At 41.6% G+C, this 22676-nt stretch overlaps 1 protein-coding gene across 1 annotated transcript in view; it reads left to right on the forward strand.

Moving 5' to 3' along the window:
- Nucleotides 1-22676, forward strand: part of LOC126195109 (neural-cadherin-like) — a 126102-nt gene that overhangs the window by 46689 nt on the left and 56737 nt on the right. The window contains exons 9-11 of the mRNA XM_049933578.1: nt 8601-8945; nt 13808-13921; nt 14064-14250. Of these exons, the coding sequence (XP_049789535.1) occupies nt 8601-8945; nt 13808-13921; nt 14064-14250 (646 nt within the window). The remainder of the gene's footprint in view (nt 1-8600; nt 8946-13807; nt 13922-14063; nt 14251-22676) is intronic.

Below are 22676 nucleotides of genomic sequence, written 5' to 3' on the forward strand. Positions count from 1 at the left end.
GTGCACATTACTGACAAACACAACAACCCCTCCCTTGGCTCTTTCCCCAGTCAGGTCACCCATGCAGTGGAGGGTATAACCACCTAGCACAAGGCCATCAATAGCTTTAAAATAAGGTTTCGTGTAAACACAAGCACAGGGTGCATGTCTGTACTAGGAGTGTCAGTTCCTTCACATCAGTCCTGAACCCATTCATGTTCCACTATCATATGGTAGCCATAATCATGGTGGTTGCACTTTCACCCTGTTTCTCCACTGCATTGAGGAGCATGCAGTGGATGGAGGTTCAGTCTTGGGGTGAGATTGTTGCCCTGGGCAGTCTTCATGTTGCATTGACTATGAAGCAGAACCAGTAGAACTGTCAGGTTGAATAATGTAAATACAGTGTGATGGTTTACTACCTGTTTCCTGTTTCCTCCTGCACTGGAAGACTCCCGTTTGCTTTTTTTGCCTGGTAGGGCTTTGTAGAATCTACCACAACAGTAGTAGTGGAAGTGCTGCACTGTTTATCGTATTCTGCCTTTGGAGGTGCCAGAAGCTCCACACTGTTGGCCACTGTGGTTTTTTCTGATGTTCTTGGGTGGGGAAAGGGGGGGGGGGGCTTTAGGTTCTGAAATAACTGTACTGTGCACTGACAAAGACAGGCAGTAGTGCTGACACTAGCAACCTCCATTTGTATGGAGGCTTCAGCTGGCAGAATAGCCTTTTTAAGAGCTAAAGCAAAAGAGGTAGTGATTGTAGGGAGCTGCATGGCCTTACAGATCTTTTTGGTCTTGCCATACAGGATGCACTTTGTTGTTTTAAGATCCTGTATCTCCCTTTCTTAAAGGTAGATACACAAGTTTCTGCTCCAGACAGAGTAGTCTCCAGAGCAATTTACACACTTCAAAGGAAATGAGTAAATGACATCTTCATGGGTGGCCATACCACATTTGTAACAAGTGGCTTGTCTGTTACATCTTAAAATGGTGTGCCCAAAGCACTGGCACCTAAAATAGCACATTAGGTTGGGAACATAGTACTGTATGATTAAGCAAAGGACACCTGCCATTATATGATCTGGGAGTTTCACACTATTGAAGGTAAGAATAAGTATGATTTTACCAGATTCTCATCCACCATTATGATGATATTTTGCACATCAACAATACCTTCTGGAGACCACTCATCTTTCAATTCTTCTTTCAACATGATACAACACCTTTGCTGTAGTTCAAGGTGTTCTGCAGCTCCTTTTCAGTGGCATATTCTCTAAGGCATTTAGCTTTCTGGAATTTCATCACTTTTTGGGAACCCTCAGTTTCAGACAACAGTGTTCCATTGCACAGTTTCTTGTTGACAGCTTCTGAACTGCTAGCAATGCCCTTTAAACTTTTCAAATATAGAAAGGTGACACTTTCTCAAAAACTGCTCACTCTCATTTTAACTATAAAAAACATATTCTGACCAGCAGCATGCATTCTGCTAAAAAAAGAAAAGAAAAAAGAGAAAAAAGGAAAGAAAGAAAAGAAAAAAATGGAGGTACTATGAATAATCCCTGAGCCACAAGGACTTCCTACATGAGCCCTCATGTTAGATTGGAAGTTGATATCCATCAGTGGTACACCCATTCTGCTGGTAGTTGGTCCCTTGAGCAACTACGGAAATAAAGGTTCCCCCAGACAGAAACCTGCTTGCCTGAGTAAGTCTTATACAACTGAGGTGTGGTAGATTCTGCAGAGATTTCCTGCTAAAAACTGTTCTGCCTCGACAGCCACCCACCTCATCAGTACGCAGCCCACCTTGAGATTGAGCTATTTTTTACAGAGGTTTTGACCATTGCCATGATGTGGGCAGCTAAACCAAGATCCTCAGTCCTAGTGACACACAACATTCCACTTCAGTGCCACACAGTGTTCACTGAAGAACGCCCAGAGCTTATGGTAACAAAGGGTTGGTGGTGCTTACCAATCTGCAGCTCAGGAAACCTGAGGTCTTCAAGCCCATATCCAGCAAATGACTGCTGAGGTGCCTTAGGTGCTGACCAGGAGGCACATTTGTCTTTTCAAATGCCATGGATGAGTGAGCAGTAACCCTCTGTATAAAAGTTAAAATTTCCTAGTGGAAAATATATTGTAGACAAAAGCATTAAATGAGCAAAGCATTACACAGAAATAATTCATCAAATAGTCATTCAAAAAATCATTAATTATTATTACTCATAGTGTACTCTCAATTGCACCATGAACCATAATATAGCAAGATTCAAAAGTTCAAATTACATTAACACATTGAAACATTGCTACTACCTGATTTTCACAAATACACCCCACTAATTTTCTCAAAATAGCCATTGGTTGAATATAGTGACTTTAAATTCCTTAATCACTGTGAATTTATACTGTATTAATCACTAAAAGTAATAATACAATATAAATCATGATTGACTGCCAACTGGCAGAAAATTGGTATCATCAACAACTTTGCCAGGATAGAAGAAGAAGAAGAAGAAGAAGGCAGCACAGAAAACAAAAGTGGAAATAGTGCTACAACAGCTCAAGGCCCTCAGCATGACATGCATATAACATACAAACTTTTTGTGTCCCTCTGAAGATTTACATAAAATAAGACCTCAGCATTAAAGCAAATTTAACTGGCAAGTAATCTCTAAGTGAAAACAGAATATTTCAGTTCAAATCCTTACAAAAATATGAAATATAGGATAGTTTTCATAGTGTCACATCATCATAATGCAAAATATTCCCTAGGTTAAAATTGTACACAGTAAAATCAGTAAGTCAACCAGAATAAATTCAGCATAATCCCTTGCACTAACCACTACATAACACAACCAGTAAGTTATTGAGCATAAAATATAAGAAGTACAAAAGCATTAAATATTTGTAGTACAATATCAATCCTACCACAAAGTACAAGCATTAAATGATCAAAACATACCATAGAAATAAAACATCAAATCATCACTAGAAAATTCATTAGGCCTCATCCTTTGTAGTATGGCAAAATCCTAGCATAAAATAGACAAAAGCATAAAATAATCATCAAACAATCCTGACACTGCATAAATCGTAACATAAACCTCAACATAACAAAAATTAAGGTTGATCTTGTATAATAAGTCTTTCATGTCATATGTGGACAAATTTGCGTATGTAACTTTTGTTTCTCTGTGATACATTAATCAGTCTGGTGGTTTCTTGACTTTCTTAATCGACACAATTGTGGTAATTTTTCCATCACACCCCCATAACTAAACATAATTCTACTTTTACATTTTGCAGATATTATACTTTCAAATTAAAAATGTGTATCTTTTCAGCAGCAATAGACATGGTTCTTCTTCCACATACTATTGCTACTTTATTTTGTTAATGAAAATTCAAAATAACAAATTCTCACATCAGAATCAAACAAATCGCACAAGTCAATACTATTTGCAATGCTACAACAAAATTGTTTCTGATGTGGTTCTTCAATTTCTTCAGGTGTATTTCATGATGAAATAAATCTCAGTTGAACAGCCTGGTGTGAGTGTACAAAGCACAATATTTCGGCAATCGACCTTGCTACGATCATCAGGTGTGCTGATTTACTGCCAAGGGATGACAGGCAAGAGGTATATATCAGATTCCCCCTCCCCCTCCCTCATGCACTCCCTCTGCCGTATGCACTGCGGGAGCCCTCTCGGCCATCCACACCAGGGTTCAATGCCCGGCTTTTCGCCCAGCATCTGGGTGTTCCCTCGTAGGTCTACGCCCAGGGAGATTTGCCGGCAACATTTCAGAGGTTCCTCCCCCTGCCCTCGAAGTCAGTACATTCTTATCTCCACCTTAATCCAGGTAATGGCTGGTTCCAAAGCTTGGTCAAGGGAATAGCCACTGCCACAATTCATTTCAGGTTTTCTTACACTGACCTCTACAGCTTCTTTTATGATACAGTCAGAATATTTCAAAGTCTGTTTTAGGACCTTGGTCTTGTCAAATATCATGCTGTGAAGTTCTGACAGGCAATGTTCAGTGATTGCAGACTTATAAGGCTGTTACAATCTTGTGTGCTGTTGGTGTTCATGGCATTGTTCTTCAATGGTGCGAACTGTCTGACCTGTGTATTCCTTACCGCATTGGCATGGTTTTTTTGTAAACCCCAGATTTACATAAAGCAAGGTCATCCTTAACACTGTCAAGAAGTGCTCTGGTTTTACTTGGAGAGCAGAAGACGGTTTTTATTTCATTATGAAATACACCAGGAGAAATTGAAGAATCACATCACATACATCTATGGGGTGGAGATGCATCACGTATGAAAAGATTCGAGAAGCTGTGTCATCAAAGAAGTCGGCTACTGAGCTCATTTGCTTTTCTTATGACCTTATAAGAAGAGCATGTGGTACCAAATTTTGCTAAGGTAAAGCACCACAATGACTCAGCAGCATCCCAAAAAATCAAGAAATGTGCCAGCGCAGCTTTGGTACGAGTGAGAGTTCACTACACTCGGTGGTGTCTGGACACTACCAATAAAGAACTCCTGCAGCTACATCTATAACTCTCCAACCACTTCAATTCCTACACCTGATAGTAGGTTGATTGTGACACATGGGCCACAGTGGACTGTGCCCAAAAGAAGTGCACCGAACGACAGACATCCAATTTTGAATGTATATCGGAGAAACGGCCCTCTGAAGATAAGGGGAAGACCATTATCTATTTCACAAAACATAGAACTGAATAACGACATGATCTCAAGTCTCAAGAAAGGATTGAACTTTGCTTTGACACCTAAAGATGCACCCATCTCCGACATCATTAGTGTAGTTGAACAGACAGCGGCTCAACTCCCATCTGAGGCAGCAGAAGAGGTGTGTTGCGAAACCTGCAGGGCCATAACTAGAACTAGACCTATGAAACTGATTATTTCGAAAAAAGAGAGGGTGGCCATCCAGAAGCTGAGAGATGATGCAGACATAGTGGTCTTACCGGCAGACAAGAGTAGTGCTACGGTAATCTTGTCCACCAGGATTACACCAGGAAGATGTGAGACCTGCTAGATGACACTGCATATCACAAGATTGACACCAATCCTACCAGGAGGGTTAAAGGGAAACTATTGAGCTTCTCAAAGGTTCTGGCTTCCCTGAAGAGGTCACAAAGAAGTTACAACCCAGTGCCCCTGTTCCTCCAAGGCTGTACCGAAAGTCCAAGAGGAACACATCCCTTTATGTCCTTTTGTCAGCAATATTGGTGCCCCATCATATCCTCTCACCAAGTACCTCAAGGAGCTGCTCAGCCCTCACATGGGGACATGCCCACGCCATATCCGTAACTCTTCGAATTTCTTGGAATGCCTCAACCACCTCACGATTAAGGAATCTGACTTGTGAGCTTTGACGTGGTTTCCCTGTTTACTAGGGTTCTGTTACCTGAATCTCTGGAACTCATCAGCCAGAAATTTGATGAGAAAACCACCAATCTGTTCAGACATGTTTCAATGTCAACATACTTTCTATTTGACAGTGACTACTATGAGCAGACCAAAGGTGTTGCTGTGGGGAGTCCTCTCTCTACCATCATCGCTAACATGTACATGGAACAATTTAAGGAAGAAGCCTTGGAGTCAGCGCATCTAAAAACCTACCTGTTTCTTCAGATATGTGGATCACACATTTGTTATTTGGCCACATGGAAGAGACAGGCTGATGGAATTTCTCGCACATCTCAACTCAAGGTACAAGAATATCAAGTTCACCATGGAGGTAGAATCGGATAGGATGTTCCCCTTCTTGGGTGTTCTCATCAAATGACAAGATGATGGCAGCATGTATAGAAAGAAAACTCACACTGACTTATACTTACATGCAGATAGCTGCCACCACCCTGCTCAGAAGAACAGTATGCTAAAAACTCTTGTACACAGACCTCGCACCCTCTCGATGAGGACAGTCTCCAACAAGAATTGGCCCATCTAAAGTCCATGTTTCTGAGGAACGGTTATAAGGAAAGGCAAATCTGGGATGCTCTACGTCTGACACTCACAACACAACTGGCAGAAACTAATGGAGGATCTAAGGAAAACACAGCCATGGCATTCATTCCATTTTGTGGGGCCTTATTGGGAAAAGTTGGATGCATTTTACGCAAATATCAAGAAAAAACCGTCTTCTGCACTCCAACTAATACCAAAGCACTTCTTGAGAGTGTTAAGGATGACCTTAGTTTACATAAATCAGGGGTTCACAAAATACTGTGCCAATGTGGTAAGGAATACATAAGTTGGACAATTCACACCATTGAAGACCGATGCTGTGAACACCAATGGCACACAAGATTGCAGCAGCCTAATAAGTCTGCAATCAACAAGCATTGCCTGTCAGAACTTCACGGCATGGATTATGAGAAGACCAAGGTCCTGACACAGACTTCGAAATATTGGGACTGTATCATCAAAGAAGCTATAGAGATCAGAGTAAGAAAACTTGAACTGAATTGTGGCAGCGGATATTCCCTTAACCAAGCTTGGGAACCAGTCATTACCTGGATTAAGATGAAGATAGAAATATCCCAGAATGTACTGACTTCAAAGGCGGGGGGGGGGGGGGGGGAGGAACCTCCAAAACCCCACCGGCAAACCTCCCTGGGCACTGACCTACGTGGAGACACCCAGATGCTGGGCAACAAGCTGGGTGACGAAAACTGGCATGGACAGCTGAGAGGGTGCCCACGGCATGGACAGCAGAGGGAATGCCCGAGGGAGGGGGAGGGGAAATCTGATATATACCTCATGCCTGCTGTCCCTGGGCAAGACATCAGCACACCTGATGATGGCAGCAAGGTCAATTGCCAAAATATTGTCCTTTGTATACTCACACCAGGCTGTTCACCTGAGATTTATTTTGCCAAAATTGTTTCTGGTTATTTTTAAACTTATTACAAAATTTGTTCTGGTATTTTTCCCATCAGTCAAGCAGTAGTTGTTGAAAAATTTAAATAATATTTCCACAGTAGATTCATTTTTATAAAATTTGAATAGTCTTTCCAAAACAAATTCTCACACACTATGTTTCAAATACCTTACTGCACTTACTATTGACAATTCAACTACTTTTTGACAACTCAAATACAACACTTTTACTTTCCTGAGATAAATACTCACCTTTCAAAACAATAGCATATTTTATCTCATCTTTCGCATCATCTACTCCATTGAAAACATTAATCTCTGCACAATCATTACATGAAATAATTGCATTATCATCAGTATTTGTTGTATTCAGTACATCAGGGTTTTCAACATTAATCATAGTATTTTTTCTTGAGTTCTAAACCAACTTCTACCACAGAATTTAATTGTTTATACCTTTATTTGACAGCAAATTTCAATTCATACATTTCTAACTCAACCTTTGCAAGCTTAAATTCGCTACTTATTTCATTTTTTAATATCAAGAGTTTTATTACCCAGTCCATCTATGTTATTACCCATTTTGTCAACTTTTATCAGCCAGTCTGTCTACATTATTACATATTTTTGTTATGATATTATCCCTTTCTTGTAATTTGCTACTCAGAGTGTCTATCAATCCAATGAATGATTGTAGTGTGTTGTTATTACTTTCTTCCAGCAATTTTCTCATTTCTCTTGAGAGTATTTTGATGTCCTTTTGAGTCAGTCCATGATATCCATCCCCATTGTTTTTGTCTCAGTTCAGAATTTTTTAAATGGATTTCAAAGGATTATGAGGCCAAAATTTCAAAAAGTTTCATGACACACAGTGTTTCTTAAACATGCTTCTAAAATCTGTTGCCTGGCTCAGCTCTTCTGAATCAGCCAACCAAAACACTGTTCTCCTACCTGCTAGTGGTTTTATGAAATGAATCATAATTTTATATTAGCATGTCAGTTCCCTCAAATTTTTAATTTCAAAATCAGTGATCATCTAACAACACAACTTACAAGAATGTGTAATGTAAGTTAGACAGAAAATATCTTCTCATCAAACATGAATAGGATTTCTCTCTATCTATATTTTCTCTAGTCAAATTATTAATGTTTTAAATCATTGATCATATTTTAGCCATTCCAATAAACATTTATTTTTGTGTATCTGTCACTAATAGCTTGTAAGTATCTAATGGAAGATTAGAACACTGCCAACAGAAAAATAATTGTTGTTACTTTTATGCACCATTATTGACAGCAAAAAATTGAAAAGACTTTTGTTTGATAATCAGAGTAATTCTGTCAAAAGGACTTGTCAGCATGATGGTTATACTAAGATACCAGGAAGTTTCAATAACATTACCATTGCTAATGCAATGAAGACATGGCAGAGGAAACATTTATAGCTACTTTTGACAAATCACAACTAAGTGACACAAAATCAGACATTTTATGATTATATCTCAAATTACTAATAGAATATTGGATGTCAGTTTGTTAATACTCCACAACACTTTGTTTTAAATATTAGCTGTTTAAGAGCATGTCCAAATCATGTTTTTATTGGCTAGAATACAAACCATGGAACTATATATTTGTGTTTTTGCAATTCATATTTTACAAAAGATCCAAAATGTTTACTCAGAATTGATACACTTTTCTAACAGATTTTGGACTTGGCTGATACATTGTTGTCAGCTGGCACAGTAGCTGACTGCCTTCAAACAAAACTTGCATGCAGCACAGTAAACTGCTCTGGGCATGGAGTCTGTCAAGCTGACTTTACAGAGAGAGCACCATGGTGTTTGTGTGATGCTGGCTGGAGTGGGCCCTCATGTTCTTCACCTACACAACCAGTCACATTTCTACCTCATAGCTACATTAAGTTTGCACTATCTTTTGAAATTGGATATTTCACAACACTTATGCAGTTAAGGTTCAGGACTGAGGAGAAAGACGGTGAGCTGTTTCGTCTTGCTGACCAGCAGTCACTTGAATATGCAGTGCTTGAGGTTTGTTGCTCTTGTAATATTCTAGCCTTCAAATTAGAATTGTGACTTAATTGTGCAACATTTAAAGTTATATTGTTCCTTCTTACAGAAGTGAATACAACAAGGTTTCTATTTGTCTTTCTTAAGTGTTCTTTTGTTAAGAAGAAGAAAGTGAAAATATTATTTCAGTTTTATTTGGTTTAGTGAATAGATAATGTATTCTTGATCTTGAATTATTTGTTTAATTTAATTTCAGTTTTTATATTGTCATGTAGAAGAAGATGTAATTAGATGAATGATGAACACTAACTTCACTTAAGAAAGGTTTATTCAGCACTTGCACATACAAGAGCATGGAGCGAACTGCCTCTGGCCAGAACACATACGGTATATACACTGTCACAGAAGAAGCTGAGTAGCTCAGTCACTGTAGTGTAATGGTAACGACACTAGACTGTTACCTTTCTAGCACTGACTCCAGGAATGATCACTTCATCCAACACACATAGTCTCCACACACTCAGATGTACATCTTCCTGTCCACAGTATCTCATCTCTTCTAGCATAATCTTCCAGTGACAACAATCTATTATTGCCTGAGAAGCTTTCAAAAAGTCCCATCCAAGAACAATGTCATGACTACACTCTTGTAAGATGATGAATTCTAAGGGCTGTGTATGGCCACTTATACCCATATGAATGACACATCTTCCTGTAGGTTTCACATATTTCCCATTAGCCACCTTCAGCAGAGATGTTTTGCTGTCGACGAATACGGTTTTCTGCAACTGGTGATGGTACTTCTCTGAAATGAGTGAATATGATGCTCCAGAGTCCTCAAGAGCTTGGGCTTGTCAGCCGTCCATGAGGATATTGATGTAGTTTCCTATCATTTTTGTAGTGATCGACGGCAGAGGATTTTTCTCTTCAGTGGCTTCACCTTTGAGGAAGGTTGCAGCAGCTAGGTGATTGGCTGGAGCTTCTAAAAAGCGATGGAGACCTTGATCGGTATGTTGGGGAATGTCCTCTCCAGTGGCTAGCTTGCAGTGATGGTGATCTACATCATGTTGCACCCACATCTTCTTGTTCATGTTTGTCATACCGGGGTTGGCATCGGCTAAGATCAGTCTGCTGTCTTCTGGTGCAGGCACCATCTGCCACCATTCTCAACAATAGCACACCACATGTCCCAGTTGTCCACAGTGAAAACATACTGGTTGGTTATCCTGGGTCCTCCAGACATCAGTCTTCCTTGGTGCCCAAACAGGTTTCTCATGCGGCATTGTAGGAATGAAACTTCACCTGGGTCTTGACTTTTTCACCGTTTTAAAGGGAAATGAAGGACAAGAGATTGGGTTCAATGTCTGTTCCACTTCCTCCCTTATGACCTCTTGAAGCATTTCGGTATTTTGCATGCTGTGCAATCCAACTTCCTCTCTCACTATCTGACGAAGAACACTTGTGAAAGCAGTTGCTTCACAGACATTGATACAATGTTTGGAAGCTGTTCAAACTTCTTGCGTATAATTCCTTTTTGATCCATTGTCTCATATACTGGCACCATTTTATGAAGTCATCTGCTGTCAAAACCTCCTTCATGAGTAGGGCTTGATACATGTCCTCAGCAACACCTTTCATGAGATGTGCAACCTTATCTTCCTCCTTCATTCTAGGATCCACTATTTTACACAGCTCCGAGACATCTTGAATGCAGGATGCTGTTGTTTCTCCAGGACGCTGTGCCCTGCACTTTATTTTATCTTCAGCCTTGCACTTCTGTCATTGTGTCTCACCAAAATACTTGTGCAGTTCCACCTGGAATACTCCCCAGCTTGTGAACTTCTCCTTGTTGTTCTCATACCCTTGCTTGGTAGTGTCCTCCAAGTAAAAAAATATGTTAGCCAAGCACACGGTGTCATCCCATTTGTTAAATTTGGCTATACGCTCATATACCTTCAGCCACTTGTTTGGATCTTGGCCATCATCACCATCCTGGAAGGATGTTTCATGTGGTGGCACACAGTTGCTGTTATCGTAACATCCTCTTCTTCTTCTGTCTCCAATAGATTGCGATCTGTTGAATATGACTCAAACTTGTGTTTCTTGCCATGTAAACGGCGCCTCTGCTGTTCTCTGATGGGAGCCACTGTATCATCAATAATGTGCACTATCACTACGAGACAATATCTTCTAGCTCAACTATTACCAGATCTCACTAAGTAACAACAGAAGAAGCTACTTGTCATTCTTCAAGAGTTCTCTGAATGCTTCAATCCATAGGTGAAGAGTAAATTGGACAGATTGATGGTGAAGCACTGGATTAGCACTGGAGACCATCAACCAATAAGCCAGAGAGCATACCGTGTGTCAGCAACGGAATGTCGAATAATTCGCAATGAGGTAGAGAAAATGGTGAAGAATGACATCAATCAGCCTTTGTAGAGCCCATGGTCATCACCAGTCATTCTTGTCAGGAAGAAGGATGGAAGCTGGCACTTTTGTGTTGATTAAAAGGAACGGTAATAAGATAACTAAAAAAGATGTTTACCCTCTTCCACGAATTGACGATACACTAGATTGTCTGAAGGGGGCTAAGTTTTTCTAAACCATGGACATGTACTCGGGATACTGGCAAATCAAAGTAGATGAGGCTGATCATGAGAAAACTGCATTCATCACCCCTGAGAGCCTGTATGAGTTTAAGGTAATGCCGTTTAGTTTGTGCAATGCACCAGCAACTTTTGAATGGATGGTGGATAATCTTCTGAGTCACCTGAAGTGGACAATGTGTCTTTGCTATTTAGATGACACTATAGTGTTCTCAGAGACATTTGATGAACACATAAAAAGACTGAGGGCCATTCTTAAGTGTCTCCAACAAGGTGGACTGAAACTTAATCCAAGAAAGTGTCTCTTTGGAACAAAAGAAATCAAAACAACTAGATGCCTTGTGTCAAACAAAGGTGTGCGGCCAGACCTAGGAAATGTGAGATCTATAACGGAATTTCCTATTCCTAAAAGTATTAGAGATGTGAGAAGCTTCCTCAGATTATGTTTTTATTACCATTGTTTTATCAAAGACTTTTGTATCAAACCCAGGCCACTCCAAGAGTTGTTAAAAGCTGATGCTAAATTTATCTGGGGTAGTGGTCAACAAGATTCTTTTGATGTGCTGTGAAAAGCTCTGATGACTGACCCTGTGCTTGGTCTGAATGCTGAGAGGACACGTGCACAGAGCTACCCACAGATGCCAGGGGGTATGGAATCGGTGCTGTTCTGGTACAAATTTCAGATGGAAAAGAGAAGGTTATAGCCTATGATTCTAGGACACTTACAAAAGCTGAGATAAACTACTAGAATAATGTCGCATAGAAGAAGGTGTAATTAGATGAATGACGAACACTAACTTCACTTAACGAAGGTTCATTCAGCACTTGCACATACAAGAGTGTGGAGCGAACTGCCCCCGGCCAGAACACATACGATACATATACAGTTACAAAACATTCCAGCACAATGATTCTTGACATTTGTGGATACTTCTAGAATTTACTCAAACTGAATATCGAAATTAAAATTTTACAGTTCAGGTGAGTTTTGAACTCACTACCCTCCATGCAACAGTCTCGTATCATTACCACTACACTACAGTGAGTGTGCTACTCAGCTTCTTCTGCAACAATATTAATATACAGAAAACAGTAATATTGGCTGTGTTATTTTTAAGAAGTACATGTTTTTTTGAACTCAACAGGCTTGCTTATTGCTATTTTGTGGGCCAAAATCACTGCATTAGAAAAGTAATTATTTATACATTTGGATGAGTGTTAAGACAGGAAAGTAGGTCCACAGCAGCTTAATTGATGTCTTGTCAACTCATATCTATACAGTGAAACTCGTACCTCCAAATCTTAGAAAATATATTCCAAAAACATAACATGAGGCTTTGAATCATTCAAACAATGACTGATATTAAAATTTTGTTTTTAGATTTATAACACAATTTTCTTCACTATTCCTTGTCCTTCTTGTCACTCTTCATCTGTTTGGGATTTTAATAGTCAGTTGACAATATTAGTGTTTCATCATAAATTTAGGAAATAAGTTAATATTTTAGTTTCTCTGGAACCAGGGTTCAAGGATGGTTTCATTTATGATTTCTTTTTTATCTCTTTTCATTATGAGTACTTGATCTCTTTACTTGAACAGTATGTTTAATTCATTCCCGATGAAAAAACACTATAGTGAAGTAACAACAGTGTCACTGTTTCATACTATGTGTTTAGTATTTATGCAAAAATGTGTTGTGAAAGAATATTTAATTCACTACCGCTGAGAGGAGTAACCTGAGTTTTAGTTACATACAACATTCAAGGTTTCATTAAACAGGCATATTCCTTTTAACATTAGAAGAAGTGCTATCGACACATTTCTAGTTTTTGGGTCAGTACAGAACTAATTATTCTGCTCCCTTTTCTGCTTGTCTCACTTTTCATTCTTCTAAAATACAAATAAGAGAGGCATACATTTAGCTTTCCAACTCAGTTATATTATTTAGTTTTCTTCGTTGCATTTTTTTAAGGTGTAATGTCAGAATTTTCAGCCACATTCTTTCCACAGTCATTTCTCACTCTTCCGTCCTCCATCTTCCTATGGCTCATCTGCTGTACATCTGCCCAATTTTTACCCTCTCCTCTCATGTCATCTCTTCTTTTCATTTTGTGTACTGAACTGCTTGGTACCAGTTTTTAACTTGATAATTGTCTTCTCACTGTAGACTGTGTGCAAAATAGTTGACATTAACTTAATATGATACAAGAGCATTAGGAAATTAATCATGGCCTGTTTAAATAGTAATAGAATGGCTTTTATTTCTATTACAGATAAATAATGGAAACCTATACTTTCGTTATAACTTAAACAGAATGAATATTGAAGAGAAGTACATCTGCTTATGTTACATTTCTGTTGATGATGGATACTGGCACACAGCAAAGGTAGGTCCAATAACAGAGCAATTAAGAATGAAATTATTGAGAGATAAACCAGAAAGATCCTTTTCTTAGTAATATTTTTATAGCATTAGTGATATGTCATAAGTTATACCCTTCTCCCAAATGTGTTTTAACTACTTTTCAGGTTTCTCGATATGGCTCTTTATCAATATTGGAACTAGATGATGGTGAATTCTTGAGAAGAAATCAGACATCACTGTTTGAAGGTCATCAGTGGTTGGTAATTGACAAACAAGAAGGTGCTCATGCTGGTGGGAAGGCAGAGCATACTGGCATAAATACATTAGAAATATATGCTGATTACAGAAATGGTAATAATAAGCAACTTAATATGGTTACTATTTTGCAGTGGAAACTATTATTCTTTATTCACATTCAGATATAATATGTAAATAATCATGAGTAACATTGTATTAGTCATATTTATTACCTCCTTTGGTATAAAACTTTCACATGACGATATTTGAGGTTGCTTCACTAGATAGCATCACTTCTGATACTAATTTCTAGATATTTTTTCTCCTATTGAAAGAAATCAGTGGTTATCTATTTTTATCAAACACAAACAATTATCCATTCACTGCAATGGTTAGTAATTTCTAATATCAGGATACATCGCTATAGTTTTCTATCAATTTTCAAAGGAAATGAAGCTGCATGGCTCAGAAATGATAGCAAATGAATTTGGTTATTTTACTTTCTGGAAGCTATTTATATCAAAGGACAACCACTAAAGAAGAAAACAAGTAATATGCATTGATAAGGCAGAGTCTGACCTTTATTTAAAAAGTATAACAAAAATTAAAATAAGTACCTGATGGTTGAAGAAAAAGAATGGAGTTTTATATGAGAATCAAACACGGGATGTAGATATGTGTAAGCTGGGATAAATAACATGCAGCTCAGAATTATTATGAACAAAAATGCAAGACGTTCCAGTGGTCTCATTGACTGATTGATATGGAACACATCCAAAACTAATTCAGCACAGTAGACCAACAACTGATATTTTTCTCCAGGGTACATTAACAGTTGAATTAATCATGTCTCCACCTGTGTGCTATGAGTCAACTGAATTTACTTTATTCTGTAATTAAAATGGCTGTTAAGTAACTCCCTATTCAGTGTTTGCAAGATCTTTTACTTTAAAAAGCTGCCATTCAGTTGTTACTTACCAAGCAAGTCATTATGGGAACAGGACTGGTAATTGGGATATAGAAAACTTAATTTCCATGTATGTCGTAGCTCGTATATATTTACACTTGACACTGTGTCCATACAGAACAAAGTGTAACAAAGAACTAAGTAAAGTAAAGCTAAGATGGAGGCTCGACAGAGCACTTAGAGTTCACAGATATTAAGTTTCGTGGTCGATATGAACTATCGATGCCACACAGCCCCCCCCCCCCCCCCTGCAGTACAGAGTACTACAGATGTCCAAGGGTGAGGGTGTGCAGGCGTCAACATCAGGTGCACCAAAAGCCCTTCCATCTCAAACGAGGTGGGTTGAGCAGATGGAGCAGTGAGAGACAGGTCCGCTTTGTAGTCAGTCAGCCACGATGGCCAGATGAGACGGCAGCTGGCCCAGGAGTAAGCAGGCGGGGTGGTCGACGGCATGGTGGAGGTGTGTGCGGCCCTTAAGTGGATTGAGCTGTCCATAGAAATGAAAGTGTGTAGAGACGCTCAGTCACACTTGAGTGGGAGAGTGAGGTTGTGTGCAATGTTGAAGTGTAAGGGACTGTCTGATGGCAGAACCTTGGTATCTGCCAAAAGAATGAGCACTCAGTCATTGAACGTCACTATAGAAACATCGTTCACTTGGTGCAGCAGCACACTGCAAGACAAACTGATAGTAGGTGTGTATCTCTCCAACATTGGAGGTGAGGGCGCGAAACCTGCGCAGGGTGAAACAGAAGGCGAGGAAACCAGCGAATGGTGGAGAACAGTCTTCGGCAGAAGAGGTGTGTGGTGAGGTTGATGGGAGCACATCTTCATTCCCTATCAAGTATGGATCATTTGCAGAGTCCGACCGTGGCGGTGTGAGACCATCAGGGTGATGAAAGCCAGTTTCAGGCGATGCAGAGAAACTGTCTGTGTGCAGTCTTTAATCATGATATCAAAAGTCATGTCCCCACGCCACAGGACCTTGTAGAGGCCAAGATAAGGAGGTTGAAGAGGCTGCCTAACTGCATCTTCATGCAGCATGATGAGTGAGCAGTCAGAGAGTGCGGTGGGAACATAAGTCTCAGGTGGTGAGTGACTGATGGACAGGTGCAAACGTGTTTGTTGAAAATGCTTGCGCATCCGGCTAATGAAATCTGGTGAGGGGGGGACGTCCTCGCTAACCTGGGAAAGAATAAGTTCCCCTGGTGGGACTGGATTCTCACCGAAAACAAATTCAGATATAGTCCCCTGCAGGTTAGGTTTATAGGTCGAGCATAGACCAAGTAGCACCCACAGGAGAGCTTCCCACCAGAGACAATCATGGCATTAAATAGCCGTCCTGAGGGTGCAGTGCCATCTCTCCACCAACCCATTGCTTTGTGGGTGATAGGCAGTAGTGTGGATATTTTTAATACCGCAGATATTGCAGAGTATGGTGAAAAGGGGGGGATTCGAATTGTCGACCCTGATCAGTGGTGATAGGGGTCGGGCACCCGAAATGAACATTCTACGAGCCAGTGAAAGCCTTGGCTATCATTTTGGCAGTAATGTTAGGGAGAGGGACAGCCTCGACCCAGTGAGACAAACGGTTGATAGCTATGGCCCTCCGAAAGAGGAAGAGGCCTGATCAGGTCAATATGTATGTGACGGAATCGTCCTGTGGGAATGTCGAACTTACCCAGTGGCGGGCAGGTGTGGTGACTGATCTCGTTGCGCTGGCAAGTGACGCAGCTGCATGCCCAGGTTCGACAGTCCCATTTGATATTCTTCCAAACAAAACATTCTGACACAAGACGTATGGTGGCTCGAACACTTGGGTGGGCTAGGTTATGCAGGGCGTCGAAAACCTGTTGGCGCAGCCCAACTGGGAGCAAAGGATGTAGGGTGCTGGTCTAAGAATCACACCACACCTCGTCAGAAATGCCAGGAAATTTAGCCTTTGTGAAAACAAGTGATGTTTGTGGGTCTCGCAGGAGAGTCTGAGAATCTTCATCAGAAGCTTGGAGGGAGGCCAGATCAGAAAGATCAATGATGTGGGAAACAGCACTGATCCACAAGAAGAAATCCACAGTGATGTTATCTGTGCCCTTGATGTAACACACATCCATTGTGAATTGAGAAACCAGCTCAAAGTGGCAGTAACGTCAAGGGGACGGGTCCTCAGGTGGGTTGCAGAATGCTTCTGCCAGTGATCAGTGAGGATGAAAACTGAACGTCCCTCGACATCAGGGCGGAAATGTTTGATTGCCTCATAAACAGCAAGGAGCTCTCTATTGAATGCAGAATATTTTCTCTGATTCATAGATAATTTCTTGGAGAAGAAATGAAGGAGAGAAACCATGTTGCCCTTGCGTTCTTGCAACACTGCCCCCACCATGATGTCACTGGCGTCTGTAGTGATGAATAACTCGGCCGAGGGGTCAGAGTGGGCAAGTGTCACAGCATGAGCTAAAGAAGTCTTCGGTGCCTTGAAGGCCTCTAGCATCAGAGCAGTCCAAGAGATGGGTTTGATACCAGAAGTTTGTTTGCCTGATAGCGCGACCGTCAGGGGTGCCTGAACAGCGGCAGTGGAAGACAGGTGGCGATGATAGTAATTGATGGTGCCGAGAAAACAGCATAGCTCTTTGTAAGTAGCCAGGGGCGGCAGTGATGTGATAGCCTGCACACGAGATTTGGGAGACAGTGTAACCTGGGAAGGAGACTGACACCTGGTGCAACTGAAACTTGTCTTTGTTGACCTTGGCACCGTTGGAGTTCGAGGTCTGGAGCACCATAGACAAATAATTTTCATGTTCCTCCACTGAGCTGCTGAAAACGAGAATGTCATCCTGATAAGCAAAGTACAACTGGAACAGTCACAAGATAGAGTCAACGAAATGTTGCCACGTTTGCGCCGCATTCTTTAGGCCGAACAGCATGAAGTGGTATTGGAATAAACTGAGCGGCGTGATAATAGCCATCTTGGGAATGTCTTCCAGTGCTACGGGAATCTGGTGGTAGGCACGTTTACAGTCAATAACACTGAAAATTGTGGTGCCCAGTAACATATGAGTGAAGTCATTGATGTACAGCACTGGGTAGTTGTCCTTGATGATACAAGCATTTACCATACTTAACCGAATCTAAGCCACACTCGAATCTAAGCCACACCTGAAAAATGAGACTCGAAATCAAGTAAAAAAAAATTTCCCGAATCTAAGCCGCACCTGAAATTTGAGACTCGAAATTTCAAGGGGAGAGAAAAGTTTTAGGCCGCACCTCCAAATCGAAACAAAGTTGGTCCATTGTAATATGAGACACAATTTAGGTCGAATGAATGATGATACAGCTACAGTAATTTCATTCGAGTCGTAAGCTTAGCAGTTAAGCTTTACCAGGTAGCCATTGCTATGTGTCAGGCGCTCCGTCCGTATTTATACGGGTACCCTTCCGTTTTCACGTGCTTCGTATGGTTTGAATTGATTGCTTATTTTTCTTTGATCTGATAAGTGTTGTTATCTTTGTTTTAGGAGTTTATGTCACTCTAAGCTGAAAATGCATTACTGTACTGTGTCATGTATTGTTTGTCGCATTCTGATAATGTGTGTTTACGACCTGCCACCGCTCGTGGCATGGCTTGCTTTTGTGCACGCTACTGCCGCTTACAATTAAAAAACAAAAGAGAGGAATCATCTCATTAGTGAAACAATGGCAAGAGACTGCTATTTGTTGTTACTTACACTGCTGCTTTCTTCAATAGTGATCAACAATAACCAAATAATAGACTGGGTATGATAGAAGATGTTCTGAATGAGAGTTTAGTGAACATTTTTCTCTGTTTGAACATCTTTGCAGACGCCTCTTTAGTAGATTATATTCTGCACAGCAATTAGGGTCATCTTAGATTTAGAAATCTAGTCAATTGCCGTGCTTCATTTCTGACTGTACCACTATTAGGCATAAGAATAATACGATTATAAACATGACATGATAGGTATATTCTTCCTCGTTTGCTGTTGTCTCACCCAAGTTTCGTAGTTTATTAGGCAGACAGGATTTAAATGAGATAGCAACAAACACGAAACAATACATGGCAAAATGTTTATATTCGTATTATTCTTACGGTGAAGAGAATACTGCATGTGATTCACAATACATAAAAGTTCCTATTAGCAACCATCTCTTCTCACAGGTACGAAAAAATTCAGAACGTAGAGTTCTGACAAACATCCCAAACAGTCTTGCCAGTCGGATTTTCATAGTACATTGAAATGCTGCTACATTCGAAGATGAACAATACGGAATTTGTATTTACTTCGTTGGATAATGTATGAAAATGCAGTGGTCAAAACTCGGAGCAAGAAAAAAACTTATCTTCCACCTTTTTTTTTTAATTTATTTACTGACGCAGAGGTTTTGGCACCAGTATTTATCTTTGTGTAGCGCTACATATATTCGACGACAGAACTTAGTTGTAGTGGCACCTACCAACATTTCTCAGAACTTCCCCTTACTTTGCACTCGATTCTAAGCTGCAGGCGGTTTTTTAGATTACAAAAACCGGAAAAAAAGTGTGGCTTAGATTCGAGTAAATATGGTAAGTGTCTGTAATCACCGCACATTCAATCCGTCTTGCTTGGAGACGAGGTGGATTGGTGAAGACCAGTTGCTGTCTGAAGGTTGCAGAACACCTGCCGCCAAAAGATCATTAATCTGCTGCCGGGCCACGCGCAACTTGATAGTGTTGAGGCGTCGGACCTTATGCCTAATAGGAGGGCCAGCAGTGGTAACTATCATGTGTGTCATTCCATTAGTGACGTGAGAAACTGAGAACTGCACTTGAGATTGGTTAACGTCCTGGCGCCGAGTCTGTGGATGAGTAGGGGAAAGGTAGCACGAAATTCACTTGTCTCTCACGTGCGCTTGTGTGGAGGGGGTGAGTGCACGTGCAGCGCCGAGTGAAAGGGAATGGGTGGCGACTGTCCGCTGTTAACCTTGCACTGGACAACAGGCGCAGGCGAGATTAGTGCTGGCATCGCACGTGGGGCCACAATGGCCACTGTGTCATGTGGCTGGTGAGTGAGAGAGGGGGAATGTTTATCAACATGCGCAGTAGCTGTCTGAGTGGCGGGCACTGTTTGAAACACACGGCACTGGAAGGGGCGAGCATGACCGGGAGTTGGAACATCACATGCAAGTAAAGTTTGTGGACTAATCTGGTGAGAGTTTGAGCTAGGCTCGGCCGAGCAATCTTGTTTAGGTGGTGGCACCGTGGACTGCAGTTCCAGAAGTGAGGTACAAGTCGCGACGAGCTCGCTGTAAGTGGATGTGAAGCATTGTTTCAGCTTCTCATTGTCCTGGTGGAGCTGCATTGCCAAGTTGTATTCTGACAGTAGGTCAGTAACGCAGGTCACAATGTTACCCGCAAGGGAGGAGCACTTGCGTACAATATCATACTCATATGTTGCGGTGGAAACAGAACGTTGGACATAGGTGCGGGTGCACAGTATGTGAGTGTTCGTAGGATGGTGGAGCACTGAACCCCGTATGATGTTCAGAGATACTTCGTAATGAGACCAAAAATCCATACCGAGAACCGCTTCATCGATGTCGACAATGTAGAGAATCCACGGAAAACGTAGAGAAGGAGATGGTGTCACCATAACGTTTACTGAGCCTGAGGTAGGTAACATCGATGCATTGACAGCTCATAGAAGTAACTTCGTCTGTGAAGAAGCAGGTGGAGCCATCAAAGTAGGTATGATCTACACGTCAGCACCAGTGTCGACCAGAAAAGCTAGACCTGATGCAATGTCAGTCACATAGAGATGACCACTCGGCCGGGCAGACAAGTGAACAGAGTGTAATGTAAGAGGCTGCCTGTTAGGTTCCCCACAGGACTCGGCAACTCTTAGTTCCTGCGGTCAGCATTTGGGTATTGGTATGGCAACCTGCACTTCTTGGCGTCATTGCCGAACACTTTGTGGTACCAGCAGAAAGAGTGAGCAGGGTGAGGAGGTGGAGACTGCGACAGCGAGGACGGCTTGTCCTCGTTGATTTGTTCCGGTAAATAGACTGGTACGTAAGGTGTGTGAGCAATCGTGGAGTGCTCGGACAGTGGAGAGAGTGAGCTGACGCTGCCAGAAGAAGTAGACGAGATGACGGCAGAGCGAGCCCTACCTCTGCAGGCTGTAGGTCGGTATGTGGGGGTGGCTGTTTTGATGAACAGTGTGGAATGAACTGGCTGATGTTGCCGCAGCAGTGAATACAACTGGTCAGTGATGTGCAGGGGGAGCCGATGGACTCGAATGAGTGTGGTAACAGATGGATCTGTAGATCAGTAGGTAGTTTGACAGACCGCACAGCCCATAGCGTGGCATCAGACATAGTATGCTCGTTCACGAGCAATCAAAGGCAGTGCCAGAGTTGTGAGGGTGTGTGTACTCCCAGGTGCTCTTCATATAGAATCTTGATTATTAACTCTTGTGACGAGCAGGCAAGTCGTTCCATTATAGTCTTCTTTGCAAATTCAAATTTTGATGCAGCTGGCGGCGAAAGGAGCAGGTCACAAATCAAATTCGAGTGGTCGTAGAGGTGTGTGGCGAGGCAGAGAAACTTTGAGTTGTCATCAGACACATGATGTAACTCAAACAGATGCTCGATGAGCATGAACCATGATGATGGGTTGTCCTTGTATAAGTGTGATAGCTTTGGCAGGCAGCCAGGAGGGGGTGGCAATGGTGGATTCGGCATCTCCTGGGGTAGCAGCTGAAATGAGATTAAGTCAGAGGCCGCCGCAATAGGCCCAGATTTAAACCAGGTGAGCGAATCTGTAGTAGCAGCAGCTGGTATAGTTGACTGTGTGTCATGAAAACATGTCACGGCAGGCACAGACAGCACTGTGGAAATGGGTGGATGGACAGCACACGAGGGGGCCCCGAAACTGGACCATGAGTGACGAGTGCTGGATGAGTACGACCCGCTTCCGGAACGGAACAGGGTGAGAGACTGGCACGGAAGACACAGGCAGTGCTGTGGAAGTGGCAGGCAGTTGAGCGACTGGATACAGAGACCCTCGCAAGTGGGGGGGGGGGGGGGGGGGGGGGGGTGTAAGGTTCAGAAAGCCACCTGCGTGGAAACTATGTGATGCATAACACACCTTAAGTGCATGTGGCGGGCCACTGAGGTTGGGTAAGGGGTCCACGTTATGCGAAACACTGAATTGTGCATGTAAATTAGACACAACTGGAACAGCACATGCGTGGAATGGATCCGACATGGTTTGTAGTAATGGTGGCATTGGTCACGGCCCAGCAGTAACTGATGTAGCACACCGGTGGGTGACTAAACATGTGTTTGAATGGAGATCACATTGTTCTTGAAACACACGATTTGAAGAGACACAATTGGAAATATTGTTCAGTTCACATTTCACTGTCGGATGGGCATAATTTGGTGACGCGAAGCCTGAGTCCATTGTTCACTCTAACGGCGTAGTTGTTGACCATTGAAAACTAATGAGGTTAGCACTGTCAGTCACTGTGCGTAAATGATGAATATGCCATTGGCAAAGAAACGACGAAACTCGGTGAGC

Source organism: Schistocerca nitens, chromosome 7 (assembly GCF_023898315.1).
Source record: "Schistocerca nitens isolate TAMUIC-IGC-003100 chromosome 7, iqSchNite1.1, whole genome shotgun sequence".
Taxonomy (NCBI): Eukaryota; Metazoa; Arthropoda; class Insecta; order Orthoptera; family Acrididae; genus Schistocerca; species Schistocerca nitens.